This window comes from Capricornis sumatraensis, chromosome 8 (assembly GCF_032405125.1).
Source record: "Capricornis sumatraensis isolate serow.1 chromosome 8, serow.2, whole genome shotgun sequence".
NCBI lineage: Eukaryota > Metazoa > Chordata > Mammalia > Artiodactyla > Bovidae > Capricornis > Capricornis sumatraensis.
Genome location: NC_091076.1, coordinates 92,624,307 through 92,639,541, shown reverse-complemented (window position 1 = coordinate 92,639,541; position 15,235 = coordinate 92,624,307). Strand labels below are relative to the sequence as shown.

Genomic DNA, 15,235 nt, shown 5'->3' with positions numbered 1-15,235 from the left:
AAGGCAGAGCGACACTCCAGGACCTGCTTCCCTTCCCAAGCGCACATTCCTCCGCCCCAGGCCCGCTCCCGCCGCCTCCACTGCCAGCGGAGGCCCTGGTCTCCCGTTCCAACTATTCCAACCATCCTAGGAAGGGTGGGGCGCTCGGCTCTTGGGTCCCCCTGGGCTGCCCCTCCTTCTCCAGCGTCGGTCTCCCCTTCTGCCCCGGTCCCTCCCTTTCTGGGGTCGGGCCAGCCAATGGGCGGCGAGACTGCGGGGTTTGGCCTGGGATTCGGGGAACTCACCGATCCCCCGCCCCACAGTTCTGGCCACCATCCCGCGGCGCACGGACGTGGCTCGAGTTTCCTCCGCGCTCTCTCTCGCTCTTCCTCTTCTCCGGGTCTCCCGCTCCCGCTTCGGCTCCACCCGGCCGGCCCCGCACGGCTCCGGGCAGCCATGGAGGACACCCAGCTCCACATCATCGAGCAGCCGCTTTCCGGGTACCCCGACACCGGGGACCAGGGGTCCTCCACCATGGGGGCTCCGGCGGCCGAGGAGCCGTCGGGGGCCGGCTCTGAGGAGCTGATCAAATCAGACCAGGTGAACGGCGTGCTGGTACTCAGCCTTCTGGACAAAATCATCGGCGCCGTCGACCAGATCCAACTGACCCAAGCTCAGCTGGAGGAGCGGCAGGCGGAGATGGAGGGCGCCGTGCAGAGCATCCAAGGCGAGCTGAGCAAGCTGGGCAAGGCGCACGCCACCACGAGCAACACCGTGAGCAAGTTGCTGGAGAAGGTGCGCAAGGTCAGCGTCAACGTGAAGACCGTGCGCGGCAGCCTGGAGCGCCAGGCCGGCCAGATCAAGAAGCTGGAGGTCAACGAGGCCGAGCTGCTGAGGCGCCGCAACTTTAAAGTCATGATCTACCAGGTGAGCTGGCGGGCGGACCGCGCCCAGAGGCCCGGCGTCCCCCGCCCGGGGATCCGGGTAGGGAGATCTGCCCGCGGCGCGGCTCTTGCGGCAGCCTGACCCGGCTCGGGGGATCCACCCTCTTTCTACGAGCGCTGCTGGGGTGGGGTGGGGTGGGGTGGGGTGGCGTGGGTGGGCGGGCGGCTGGCTCCTGGAGCGCTCAGAGGGGAGCGCAGTGCACACCGCGGCTCCTCACCCAGCCACTACCTCTGGTGTCCAACGCATAGCGGAACCGAGTTAGGGGGCTGGACTCAGGGACACTGCGCCCCGCAGATCGCTCCCGACCTGGCTTGTCAAAAGTCTTCCTACTTGGAGGGAGTTTTGGGGAGAGCCGGGGTGCCTGGCGACCACTGGGGCCCGCTGTAAGCGGACACGGGCGGCGCGGCCCGGGTTTGGGGCCTCCGGCGCTGCCCGCCCGATATAGCGGGTGATTCAGGGCTCAGGCACGCACCGCGGGGGCTGCGCCAGGCGAGGGACGCGGCTGCCAGCACGCCCCCACAGACCCCGCATCGGCCCCGGCCGCCCACGCCGCCCCTCGCCGCGATCCTCTCCCGCCTCCCGGCACTTTCGGCCTTTAGGGACACCCTAACTCGCGGCGCGCCCCTACTCCTCCGCCTGTTGGAAGCAGCCGCGCGAGGGTGGTGGCCCGCGGCGTGAGGAGTCCTGAAGGGGCTGGTGGAGGGGAGGCGACAGCACCCCCCACCTCGGCCCCGCGGTCGGGGCGCGGTGAATCACCCCGCATGCCTGCGGGGGCGGCCGAGGGGCCGGAGGACAAGCGGCCGGAGGCTGGCGCGCCCCAGGCTCCGCCCAGTAAGCTTGTTGCTTCCTTTGCACCTCTCCCCGTTCTTCCCGCCTGGAAAAAAATGGGAGTTTTTGTATCCTAACCCCAGCTAAACCAGGGCATCTCAGGATCGCTGCTCTTCTCCACTCTGTCGCCCAAATTCCATTAGGGGCGGGTCTGAGCCGAGGGCTCGGTGATCTTGGGTGGGGTGGGAACGTGCCCAGCCTCGTATTTCTGCTTCCCTCGGGCCTGGTTGATGTTCCCACCCCAAGGAGGTGCGATCGTGGGGGCCGAGGGGTTAGTCTATGTCCCCTCGCTCCCCTCCCCGCACCGAAGGGAATGGGAAAAAAAGAAGGCCCGATTTCCCACATCCCCCCAGGGAGAGGCTCTCTGTCCGGGAGATGTGGTTTCACTGACAGCTCAGAGGCCCTCCTTAGCTGTGTTCTGAGTGACCATCAGGGATGCCGCGAGGTCTTTGGTTTGGTCAATGTGGTGGAGCTAAGAGAAATGCAGATTGAAACAAGCAAGTTCAGGGACAGTAGATATAAGTGAGCTGGCACTTGTATGAGAATAAGGTGGTGGGACAGAGGCTGCAAGGTTGCTCTCCCCTTTCTCTTCCCCCCAGGAACTCCTCCCACGAGGTACTCAACCTTTAAACAGTTTACAACACCCCCCCCACCACCACCACCAATATAGTATTAACTGATAGAAAACATTTGCCCAGAATTGTTTCTACTTAATTTAACTGCTCTGAGGAAGCAGAATGGGGTGAGTCTTACTTGGAGAATCCCAGGGACGGCGAAGCCTGGTGGGCTGCCATCTATGGGGTAGCACAGAGTCAGACACGGACATGACTGAAGCAACTTAGCAGCAGCAGGGGGGTGAGATTTTTTTAAGAGAACTGCCTAGCATTGGGGTTCATCTCACGAAGGAGAAGAGGGCAGGGCTCTGGGACAGCGGGCCCCCTCTATCTTCTCTCCCGAACCTAGTGTGGGAGAGGGGAGCCACGAAGGGCTTGTATGGTTGACCCTTCTCATTCAAAATGTCGCAGACCGCAGGACCTGGGAAAGTTCTCAGCCTGGAGGTAAACCTCCTTATGTCAAAGATGGAGATTCTGAGAGACTTCTGTGCAGAGGCCAACGGTGTGTCTGTTACTGTCTCTAGCCAGGTGGCACAGATTGTGTATCTGTATATTGTGTATCCACAGCGGCGAGGGCGTCTTAATCGCAGGGTGGCTTTGATTGCATCAAGGCCAGTGGGGGACAGAGGGTTGAGGTAGAAGGAATGACTCAAGCTGGAGACCCTGAGCCCCCAAACCACAGGGGAAATAACTAATACCTAAAGTGGTCCCAACCCACAGTGAAGCTCTGGGAAAAAAAATTCCAGCAACATGGGTGGGGCCCAAGGCCGCAGAACTTCCCTGAGTTACAGAGCAGATGTTCCAGGTGGGGGTGAGGGGGTGGGGTACTCAGCTGTTGGAGGAAAGCAGAGGCTGCTCCTCCCTGAGGCCTGCAGGCCTGGGAAGAGAATGAGGTAAAAATAGCCTCATGCCTTGGCAGACCTAATAGGGAAGGTTGGGGGCAGCAACATTTATGATAATGTTGGGCTGAGGGGGTAGGATGTTTGCGTGGCCAGGCAGAGAGATCTGGGAAAAGGCTGCCCTAGGATGATGTGAGTTTTCCAGTTGGGGAGGGGATGTGGTGTTCCCCACTGCAGAGGCGGGGGGTGATGATGTGGCAAAAGGGAGATGTGAAGGGGTGGGAAGGGGTGGGAAGGCCCCAGCTGTGGGATCAGGCCATTTGGTTTACCACACCTTTTTCCTGGGGGATAACAGAGGGAATCCCTTGTGTGGTCCCACCCAAATTCAGGGAACTGCTAGGCATAATGATTTCACAGGTTAAGTTTGTATTTGACAACCCTCCCCTTCACACACACACACACGCACATACACACATGAAATTCATCCCCTCCCATCACAGGATATCAGAGCCCTCACCTTGAACTCACTTCTGAGTCATTATTGTCCTTCTTTGGCATTTCCCTCCTTGTCTCCCAAACAAAAACAGCACTTTGGCGTCCCATCCTATCAGGCAACACCTCACTAGGCAACAACAGCCAGTGAGGGAGAGAAGTGAATCCTACTAGTAACTGAGGGGTCAGTGGACCACGAACTGCTAGGAAGACCAGGCCAACTACAGCCCCTTGCAAACAGGAGCGGCTGTGCTCAGTAAGGAGGGCTTCCCAGATGGCTCAGCAGTAAACAATCCACCTGCCAAGCAGGAGACTCCAAGTTCGATCCCTGGGTCAGGAAAGAAATGTCAACCCACTCCAGTATTCTTGCTTGGGAAATCCCATGGACGGAGGAGCCTGGCAGGCTACAGTTCATGGGGTTGCAAACAGTCGGACGTGACTGAGTGACTTCACTAGATAGCTAGTACTCTTGCCTGGAAATTTGCATGGACAGGGGAACCTAGTGGGCAATAGACCATAGGGTTGAAAACAGTTGGACACAGCTCAGTGACCAAACAGCAGCAGCAACAGTGCTCATTAAGGAGCCAATTCTCCTAATCCTAATACCCAATCCTAGTTTGGATGTTATTGGAGTTCTTTTAGAATCCAGAAAGGGAGGCTAAAATGGAAATAAATGTGTTCTGAAGTAGTTTTGATGAAGCAGTTAGTGACCTACATTTGGACCCATCAGACCTGCTCTAAGGGCTTGAGGGCAGGATGCATTTAAGGGCTTAGGTGGTGCATGGGCATTAAAGGGGTGGACACCAGGGCTGGCGTGAGGGCCTGCTGGCTTCTCCTCCTCAAATCCTAACCCAGACTATAGCTCCTCCCTGGACTCAAAGCAAATCGGGGCTACCTGGTTCCAGAAGAAGCCCACACTTTTCTCAAAAAAAATCATCCCAACTTGGGGCTCTGGTCCCTCTCACCCCTTGGTGGCCTAGTGGAGAGTGTTTACCATACGCTTCCTCCAAAAAGCTAAGTTTGGGTTGTTTTTCTTGGTCACTGGATACAAATGTTAGTTGCTCAGTTGTGTCTGACTCTTTGCAACCCCATGGACTGTAGCCCGCCAGGCTCCTCTGTCCACTGAATTCTCCAGGCAAGAATATTGGAGTTGGTTGCCATTCCCTTCTCCATGGGATCTTCCCGACCCAGGGATCGAATCCGAGTCTCCCTCATCGTGGGCAGATTCTTTACTGTCTGAACCAGAGAATCCAAAAATCTACCGCTGGAATACAGGGAGCGTATTCTTAGAGGTATTCCTAAGACCAAAGGAAACCATACTCTTCCCTCTGATTTTTTGAAAGTGAAGTCTGACTATTGTAAAGGTCAAAATCAGAAAAGGAGGAGATGGGCAATTGATAGGGAGAGGGAATATTGTTGCTAGGCAACCAACCACAAAGATGAGTGGTGGTTTGTTCCATTATTTTGAACTACCATTGTGAATAGCTCATTCTGTCACTATAGACTTTTTGAGCTGGAGGATGCTTTGGAGATAGTCAACTTCAGCTGTTTCATTTTGTAGTGGAGGAAGCTGAGGTCCCAAGAGGGGAAGTCACTTGCCTATTGCCACTCAAGCACTTGGGGGTCAAAGCTGAGGCAAGGGCCCAGGTGTACCCCCTTCTTCTGCTATACTCTCTGCTCCTTGCTTCCTCCTTCTTTTCTTGGGCTATGCAGCAGAAATCCGGGTCCTGGCTTCTTCATTCTCTGAGGGAGATAGCTGCACAGTTCTGGCACTGGGAGAAATTTGTGTGTGTGTGTGTGTGTGTGTGTGTGTGTGTGTGTGTGTATGAGGGCACATGTGTTTGTGAGGATGTGTATGCGTGAAGGTGTGTGTGTGAGGGTGTGTGAGTGAGGGTATGTGTGGAGGTGTGTGTGTAAGGGTGTGTGTGTGAGAGTGCTTGTGTGTGAGGGTGTGTGTTGAGGGTGTGTGTGAGGGAATGTGTGTGTGTGTGAGGGTGTGTGTGAGGGAATGTGTGTGTGTGTGAGGGTGCATGTGTGGGGGGTATGTGTGGAGGTGTGTAAGGGTGTGTGTGTGAGAGTGCTTGTGTGTGAGGGTGTGTGTGTTGAGGGTGTGTGAGAGAATGTGTGTGTGTGTGAGGGTGTGTGTGCAGTGTTAGCTGAGTGGCTAAGGTGGGTGGCCATAGCTGCTCAGCCTCATAGTGCTGAAGCTGAAGCAATGTGTGGTCACCTGGCCCAGTGGCCGTAGAGGGCAAGGGTGCAGGGTGTTTGGAGTGGAGCTCTCTAGCCAGCAGGGACCACATTGGCTCCTTTCTCCTCAGCCTCCTGGCCACTCCCCTCTCCTCCCTGTATCCTACAGGGAAGGTGGGCACTTGCTGTGTTGGGTTTTGTGGCTGCACACCTTAACACTGTTGTCACTGGAGTCTGGCAGTGCCCACAAATGTCCTCTCCCCTGACTTCTCATGACTCCAGAGCAAGAGCGGCAGCTCAGCCCCTCAGGAAGGAGAGTCGGGAGCTGCTGCTGGGTGCCTCAGGACCTAGGCTCATTGGTCATTAAAACAGCTTTTTTTTTTTTTCCCTTTTGGCCCTGCCACATGGCATGCAGGATCTTCATTGCCCAATCAGGGATTGAACCTGTGCCCCCTTCAGTGGAAGCAAGAAGCCCTAACTACTGGACCACTAGGGAATGCCCAAAATTAGCTTGGTTTTTGATCCTGATTTCTCTGTGCTCCTGGGTGTCTGATAGCCCATGAGTCGGGGTAGGGGGGGCAGATAGTAGGAAGGGAGGCAGGAGGTGGAGATTAGGCCAAAGGGAAATAGCCAGGACGTCCCTCGTCTGTGCCTCGCCCTCCTTATCCGGGGCGGCACCCGTGCCCACCCTGCCTGGGGGAATAACTGGGATCAGCTGCCTCTGACTCAAGACAGTAAAGTTGTTTACCTTCTCTTTTCCTCCTTGGAGACTCCTCAGATGGAGTCTAACAAGTGGCCTCTTAGAAAACTCCTTCCCCGCCCCCAGCAGCCTCTTGCCTCCACCACTCCAACCCCTCATAGCATCATTCCAGGACCATAGCTGGGTCGGGGTAGAAGGCAGGAGACCAAGGATGGGACTGGGGAAGATTCTAGAGGGACGATGGGACGGGGTTCTGATTAAATTGTGCTTATTAATTCACAGGCCTGGGTTTGTCCCCCTATTTCCACCCCAGGGCCCTCTTGATGAAGCCTTGAAAGTGTGGTGTCTTTCCATCCTAATATTTGTGTGCTCCCCTCCCCTCTACTCACCAGCCCCAGTTCTGCATGCCAACCAAGGCCTCCTCCTCCCACACCCATCTGCACCCACCCCAAGCCCCACTTAAACCCCTTTTCCTCATCTTAGCCCAAGAAGAAGCTGAATGCACCCTCAGACCGGGCCACACCCAAGATCGTGCCTTTTGATCTTCTGCCTGAGACTGAGCCTTTTGACCTGAAGCCTGAGACAGTGCCTGACCTCCCACCCTTTGACCAGACGCCTAGGACCCTGCCCTATTACCCAGAGCCCACTGGGCCTCTGCCCACCCCCGAGGAGCCGACAGCCGGTGGGGGTGCTTAGGGTCTCCTGGCTCACGTGGGGCCGTGGGCATGGCATGTCATGAATCCAGTCCACCACCAGCTCACTGCTTAGCAGCGGCCAGTCTGGAGTAGCCAGTCTCTTCTAAGCCACTGCCCCTTGTGAGTGGGTGACGGGTACTGTGCAAACACTTGCATTATGGAATGTTCAGGCAATCGGGTGGGAGGTCATGGGAAAGGGCGCTCCTCTACTTCTTGGCTTCCATGTTAATAGTAGATGCTCCAGACACCGTACCTGATTCGCACCCACTGCTGCCTGCATGAGATTGCCTGCAACTTCCATGCTTCTGTTTTTTTCTTATTTAATTGGAGGACAATTACTTTACAATATTGTGATGTTTTTGCCATACCTCAGCACGAATCGGCCATAGGTGTACTTGTGTCCGCTCCCTCCTGAGCCCTGCCCAGGCTTCTGATTGACCTTCCCCTGCCCCTTCCACCTCCTCCTCAGGGACAGGCCAGTTTGGCTCGAGGGCCAGTTTTACAGAGGGCACTCATGAGGCCCAGACTAGGGGTCTGTTCTGTGTCCTTTCCATGCCCCTCCCTGCAGCTGAGGAAAACTACACTTATTTTTTCCAGTTTCTTTTTTTTTTTTTCAGAAAATGTTTTGCAAAGAGATCCCTTATGTTTGCCAGATCCTGCCTTTGGCAGGGCACCCAAAAGCTGCCAACTCAGAGAGGCCAGGAGGGGGTACACTTTTGCTGGATCTGGCCTACCTATGGCACAGTGTTTCTCCATTTTTTTTTTTTTTCACATGATCATTCTCCTAAGGAGAATTAGACATTTAGACATTTTCTTCCTAATTGTCCTCTTCCCCATGAAGTTTTAACACTATAGATATACTATATATACCCGGACTCCCCCAACACCCTACCCAAGAACCAATTTCCACCCACTTTGGGGAAACATCCTCCCACATGCTATAGTGTCATGCTAGAGCAGAAAAGAAGGTCCCTTCTGCCTTCAGTGTTTCTCACCCCCTTGTCCTGACCACCTAAAGTAGAGGTCCTGAGTTTTTAAGACTTCCCTATCTCTCACCTCCCCCCTAGTCTCCACCCTCCTCTGACACACTCTCTGAGCAGACCCCAGGTCTCTGAATGACCTCTCCAGTATCTTCTCTGGTCATTCCAGGCAGTGGTTGGGAACAGAACTGGCTAGCTCTAAGTCAAGAAAGGCCCTACCCAGAGCCATATCATACATGTCCCTTCTCCCTGACAAATGTGAAGTGCCTGGCCAAGGACCAGGCACGAAGTAGGTGCTTGAGTAAATCACATAAAAATCTTCCTAAGGCAGAGGAGCCTAAGTTTATATAGTGAGGTTGGGGAGAGGAGAGGAAGGAGCTGGGAGCTGTCTTATGGCTCCTCTAAATTCATCCCAGACTGGTGCTTTCCTGGGTTGGGGAGCTGTGTGTGCTTGGTTGGGGGTCGGGGTAGGGGAGACAATGGAAGCTGTGCATGCTTTTGTTCAGATCTGGTCATTAAAGCTAACTCTGGAAACCAAGCCTGTGGTTTTGTTTAATAAAAATATAGAAACAGAACAAGCAGAGCTCTCCCTTCTTGCCACTCTGCCAGGGAAATAGGGGTGGGACAGGGGTGCCCGGCCTCTGTGCCCAGGGTTGGGGGAGGTGCTTTGGGATTCTGTTGCTGGTTGTTGTAGCAACAGGCCAAAAGGGTGGGCCCAAGACAGCACTCCAAAGCTGTGAGTCATAGGGGAAACCTGGCTTGGAAACAGGGAGAAAAGACAAAATCCATTAATGGAGGGAAAAAGCTAAAGTCATAGTGGTATACCCTCTCCAGGGCCAATTCACTGGATATTATCTCAGACTTAGGTCAGATGGTTTCTTCCCCTATCCCCTGACCTTCCACCAAGAAATCAGTTCCTCTGGTATAAGCTATCACTCTAGAGGAAGCCTCACAATGAAGGGCAATATATATATATATATACACACCATTCTAGTCTGGCAGAGACAACTCCAAATCCTCCCCTCACTGGGATTGCTCCCTGATGTTGTATTTGAGACCTCTCATCAGGCACTAGGAAGATGGGATTGGATATAAGAAGTCTGGAACTCTCTCTCCAGCCTTGTTCACAATTCAAGCTTTATCTAAGAAGCCAGAGGCCAGGAAAACCAGCCAGCTCAGGCTTTAGGGGTTGGATAGAGCAGAGGGGAGAATCAGGGATGCCGGGGTGGGGCACAGAGACAATGTGGATCTGTTTTCCAGCAGCAGGGACTGTTTCCTGGCTCTTCCCCACCCATCACACTTAATCCTTCCCTTAATTCATCCACATTGCCTGAGCTTTAGTGAAAGGAGGCGTTCTCCTCCTAACTGTGGTGGTGTGGGTGGATTTTTAGACTAGGAGGCTGTGAAGGAGAAATCAGAGCTGACATTTTTTGATGCTAGGGCTGCCAGTAAATTCTGGGTGGAGATGAATGAAGAAGTAACAGGGAGTTTAGATGATGGTCCTAAAATGTTGTGTAAGAGAGAGGACTCTGGTAGCAGGTGGAGAAGTGATTGCAAAAGGAGACCGAAAGTGTACAACTGGGAATCAGAGGGACTGCTAAGACTGGCTGGGAGCTTCCCACACTCAGAGTGAGGAAAATACCCTTTCAATGCCTTTGCGAGTGATAAGAAGCAGAGGGATGGATAGAATGCCTATGACAGTACCCAGCCAGCTGTGCCAGGTAGAGACTACAAGTCCCAGCATGCCCTGAGCCCAGGTCACCTTGCCTGCTGGGAGGTGTAGTTGAGTAATGAGAGCCTGAGATGGCTTGGTGCCCAGGAGAGCTGGTGCCCAGTTTGGGAGAAGAGGTGAAGCCAGCATTCCTTCTTTGTCCCTGCTAATGATATTGACAGGGAGGGAAGGAAGTTGGGAGGAGGTGTTCCTAGTTTTCAATGTAAACCAGGAAACTCTGTGGGGATGTAGATGGGAGGGAAGAGGAAAGAGGCTGGGGGCTGGGGAAGGAATTTCTATAGCAGGTGGTGCAGAGATACGAAGCAGCCAACACAAATATGTACATGTTTGTGTGTGTTTATAGGAGGGGTCGGTTTATGTTGCCTCATTTTTCTCAGATGGGGTTTTCTTACAATTCTGTGAAACGATCTTCAGAAAACCTATTCCCTATCATTCCTTTGTACGATGTATCTAAAGAAGTGACTCTGGGTCAAAGAGACTTTTGGATTTTGTCTTTTGGGCCAAAACCAAACCCATTCTGGGTTATGTCCTCTTTTCCTTTCTGGGCTCAATCTCCCCTACCTTCTGGTGAGAGGTGATCCTGAGATTCTGAAATGTAGGTCCAGAGTCAGGATCTTGGAAAATCTTCCCCGAGTGGAAAACAGTGCTGGTGCTGGGTCTTCCCAGAACTGGCTCTGAGATCTAGGATCTCGCCATTCTATTCCTGGCTCTTGAGCTCCTGTCTGGGGTGGGGGTGGGGGTGGGGGTGGGGGTGGGGGTGGGGGGGGCGGGTTGTGTGGTGAAGCAAGAATAGAAAAACAATCCCTCCTTTCCACTCCAAGGCAGGGATGTCAGAACCAGAAGAAACCTCCAGGTTGGGAAGAAAACATGTTCTCAGCTCCCAGACAGCTTCTTCCTCTTTCCTCAATTTCTACATAGGGATGGAGAATGACCATTGGTGCAGCCAAACCGTATGGGGAGAGTGGGGAAGTCATTAACTCCCCTTCCCTAATACTGGTTCTTCTGAAACTATACGGACTCTGGGAAACACGCTCCCTTGAACGTAAACCTACTTTCAAGTTACCCTACTTCGGGGTCGCCTGAGATCAGCTGTGAGCTCACCCCTCAACCCAAACAAACGGCCCAAAGCCTTTTGGGCCTAGCTCAGGCAGTGTGGGGCTCTGGGCACCAGAGGGCGCTCTGCCCATTTCCAAAGTTCGATTGTGAGCTCTGGGACGCAAAGGGTAAGAAGTGGTTTAACAAGGGTGGCTGCAGGGCTTGAGGAGCGGGTTGGAGAGCCGCCGAGATGCTTGACCGAAGTGCGAAAACAGAGGCCAGACTCTGATCCGAAGCTCGGTTCCCTCTTTGCTCTGTATGTGTGCTTAGTCGCTCAGTCGTGTCCAACTCTTTGCGACCCCAGGGACTGTAGCCCGACGGGCTCCTCTGTTCATGGTGATTCTCCAGGCTAGAATACTAGAGTGGGTTGCCTTGTCCTTCACCAGGTATACTTACTATTCATTCAACACATATTTGAGTGCTCACGAAGTGTTCAGCTCGGTGCCAGGCGCTGGAGGTACCAGCGCAGGAGTCCAGGCCGATTTCACAGGTACCACGCACTTGCCAGGATCACGGGTGCCAATGCCCGGCCCCGGGTTCGCCCAGTGTCCCCCCAAGTCTCCGCCCAACTCTCCCGCTCTGCCCCCACCCTCATCTGTTCCCTCTGATCTCCCTTTAGGATGAAGTGAAACTGCCGGCCAAAGTGAGCATAGGGAAGTCGCTGAAAGAGTCGGAGACGCTGCCCGAGAAGGAGGGCGACGAGCTGGCCGAGGGCGAGCGGCCAGAGGAGGACGCGGCGGCGCTCGAGCTGTCGTCGGACGAGGCGGTGGAGGTGGAGGAAGTCATCGAGGAGTCGCGCGCGGAGCGCATCAAGCGCAGCGGCCTGCGGCGCGTGGACGACTTCAAGAAGGCCTTCTCCAAGGAGAAGATGGAGAAGACCAAAGTGCGCACGCGCGAAAACCTGGAGAGGACCCGCCTGAAGACAAAGGAGAACCTGGAGAAGACGCGGCACACCCTGGAGAAGCGCATGAACAAGCTGGGCACGCGCCTGGTCCCGGCCGAGCGCCGCGAGAAGCTCAAGACCTCGCGAGACAAGCTGCGTAAGTCCTTCACGCCCGACCACGTGGTCTACGCGCGCTCCAAGACCGCGGTCTACAAGGTGCCGCCCTTCACGTTCCACGTCAAGAAGATCCGCGAGGGCCAGGTGGAGGTGCTGAAGGCCACGGAGATGGTGGAGGTGGGCGCCGAGGAGGAGGGCGGCGCGGAGCGCGGCGAGGCGGCAGACCTGCTGCGTGGGAGCAGCCCCGACGTGCACACGCTGCTGGAGATCACGGAGGAGTCGGACGCCGTGCTGGTGGACAAGAGCGACAGCGACTGAGCCGGGCGCGGGGCTGTGCCCGGAAGGCCGTGCCGCCTCGCCTCTCCCCGCCCCCGCCCCGATTCCTTTCCCTCTACGAACTTTCTCTTTCGCATTCTCTCTCTCTCTCTCTCTCTGCCCCAAATGGGCCGAGACGTTTCTACATTGAGAACACCTCCCCAAAACGAGCACCCCCTCCAAGTCTTACAGTTATTAAGACGAGGGGGAGGCAGCCTGCACCGTGGACATCCCCAGTGTAGGCGTAGGCTGGGTGGAAGTGCAGAGGGCGATGATTCGTGTCCTGGGGATCCAAGTCGGGAATCCTAGAGGAAATTGCTGTCGTTTCCGTGATGACCCAGGCTTGAGGCAGGCTGCCTTCTCCCCGCCGCCCGCCCCCCCCCCCCCCCCCCCGCGCACACACACACACACACACACACACACACACACTCTCTCTCTCTCTCTCTCTCTCTCTCTCTCTCTCTCTCTCTCTCTCTCTCTCTCTTTTTCTCTCTCTCTCTCTCACCCGGCTGCTGTCATTCCTGTTCACTGAGCTCTTCTTTCTCATTCTGATCTCTGGCGGCTTCAAAGCCAAAATTACCATGAAAGGGAAGAGTGCATCCTGAAGAGGCCCCTTGCCTACACGGGAGACCCCATACTGGAAGGATTTGAAAGCAGCTTTTGCGAGTATCTAGGGCAGTGTCAGAGAGAGGGCAGAGTAAGCCATGACCCTCCGTGAGGGCCTAGCACAGGCTGTATCTGCAGAGGGTCCCAGTAAGGAAGGCAGAAAATAGTAGAAGGTGGAAATGGGCGAAAAGAGAATGCTCATTAGTAGCAGGAGAAACCCAGGACAAGGATCCCATCTTATTGGGGTTCTCAGTAGTAGGGAGGGCAGTGCGAGAAATCCATCATCCAAGAAGAGAGAGGTAAGCCTTACCCCTTACCTCTACTAGTTATGGTGCCCCCAGGGGCAGCCCATTTCTCATAGCCCAGAAAATTAGGGTCCCAGAAGAGGGCAGCACCAGGGTCCAGAAAGCTGGTATTATAGTTAGGAGGGAGGCTGATGGGAAAGAGACCAGATGCTAAAGGCCAGGCCACCAAGTTGAGAGCAGGAGGGGAGGAGAGGAGAGTAAGGAATTCCTGTGTGTAGGGCAGCCCGGCCTTGGCTCACTCCTGGCAGTTTCTTCTCAAGATCCTTCCCTAGAGCTAGTATCATAAAGCTGTAGAACATCCCAAGACCTCTGTAGCCTTGTGGGTTCCTCTCCTGAATCTTTGGGGTGAGAGGGGTGCTGCTTCCAGTTCAAAGGCCTGACTTCTGATCAGGGTCTCCTCAGGACACTTCAGTCTCCCTGTTCTTCCCCCATAAAGGAGACTTGTCAGAAGCAAGGACACCCCCCTCACCCCCAAGTCACAGCCCAAAGAGGAGAGCTGAAGGCTCCCTCCTTCTCCCCTCACCCCCTCTGCCTTATCTTCCCTGCTCTGCATTTTAGAAAATTGCAGCTAATTGTTTTAAGGGCTGGAGGGAGGGAGTCTGGGGACACGCCTTTTATATAACACAAAGCTTTGCTCCCCGCCCCCCACCCTTGGTTCCCTTCTCTCTTCCAAATGGTTGGAGACACATCAGCTGAGGGAGGATGGGGATTGTGGGAGGATGGGGATTGTGGGACGAGGTTCCTTGGTGCTGATGGGCTGAAGGGGCCTGAGTTGTGGGCAGATAGAGTTTCCAGTGGGCTCTGGGGAGCCTCTCATGTTGCTGTGTCCTGGTGAGCAGCCCGACCAATAAACCTGCTTTTCTAAAAGGATCTGTGTTGGATTGTATTCTTTGAAGGCAGTTACATAGGATGAGTTCCAGAGAACAGGAGGGAACCAGGGAACGAAAGAGAGATGCTGCTAGTTTAAACGTGCAGCATTTGCCTGGATGGGACGTGGGACTGGGGCGTTGTTATTATCCCACTTAGAAATGGAAAGACATGCACACACAGTAACTTGTCTAACGTCCCATAGATGGTAAGTGGTGGAGCTGGGATTCTAAGTCAAGCACGCTGGCTCCAGTTTCACCATGTCTGTAATCCTGTAGTGTCTAGACCGCTTCTCTGCCTTCAGACCCTTAGCCCTCTAGACCCACCCAGTTACTCTACTCAGCCTGAGCTCTGCCCCCAGCAAATTCAGGCTGCCAAATCCATCTTATGGGAGGCAGCCTAGGGGAGGGGAAAAGTCAGGCCTGAATGTCAGAGAAAAAGATTCTGGTGCATGCTAGAGATGCCAGTCATAGCCACACAGCATATTTCATTCTCCCTACAGCCCTAGGATGGGCACCTCTCATTCTGTATGCCCACGTGTCTGTATACCCTCTCTTCCCCCTTGAACAGCCAGCCCTACCTGCTCACAAGTTATGGATTTCCTAGAGCAAAGAAAACAAGTTGTCATGTGAGTTCTGCCAGCATCAGAATCACCTGGGGAGGGGTGTCATTGTCAAAAATGACAGTGTCATTTTTGGGGCTGTGTCCTGGCCTCGTAGTACCACCCCAAACAAGCTGAGTCCTTCCTCAGGAACCATCCATTTCCTTTGGACTCCCCTGCTGCTGACCCCGGCAGCAAGCACGGCAGTCTTGGGTTCTAATTCCCCCAGAAAGGGTTGGCATTCCTCCAAAAGAAATGAAACTGAGGATGAAAATCCAGAGCCTGGGAGCCAGGAAACTTCCCCTCGGCCAGGAGAAGCACGCTCAGAATCCTCCTTCCTGAGGGATGCAGAAGTGCAGCTGTGAGAAGCAGGGAATGATGTCAGGACCCCAGCTGTGGAGTAATGGGCTTGAGGGAAACCAGGAAGGGCCCTGGGATACCAGGCCATTGTTTAC

General features: G+C 54.7%; 1 protein-coding gene across 2 annotated transcripts; it reads left to right on the top strand.

The window, feature by feature from the left end:
- The first annotated feature begins 323 nt into the window (after positions 1-323).
- CAVIN1 (caveolae associated protein 1) lies at positions 324-12,769 on the top strand. 2 transcript variants are annotated; one of them, XM_068977704.1, is made up of 2 exons: positions 324-906; positions 11,706-12,769. In XM_068977704.1, exons 1-2 carry the CDS (start codon positions 436-438, stop codon positions 12,402-12,404), a joined length of 1,170 nt encoding a protein of 389 aa, XP_068833805.1. In that variant the 5' UTR covers positions 324-435; the 3' UTR covers positions 12,405-12,769. The 2 variants fall into 2 exon arrangements, with proteins under 2 accessions (XP_068833805.1, XP_068833806.1); XM_068977705.1 differs by lacking the exon at positions 11,706-12,769 and adding an exon at positions 7,068-7,280.
- Positions 12,770-15,235: the final 2,466 nt, after the last annotated feature.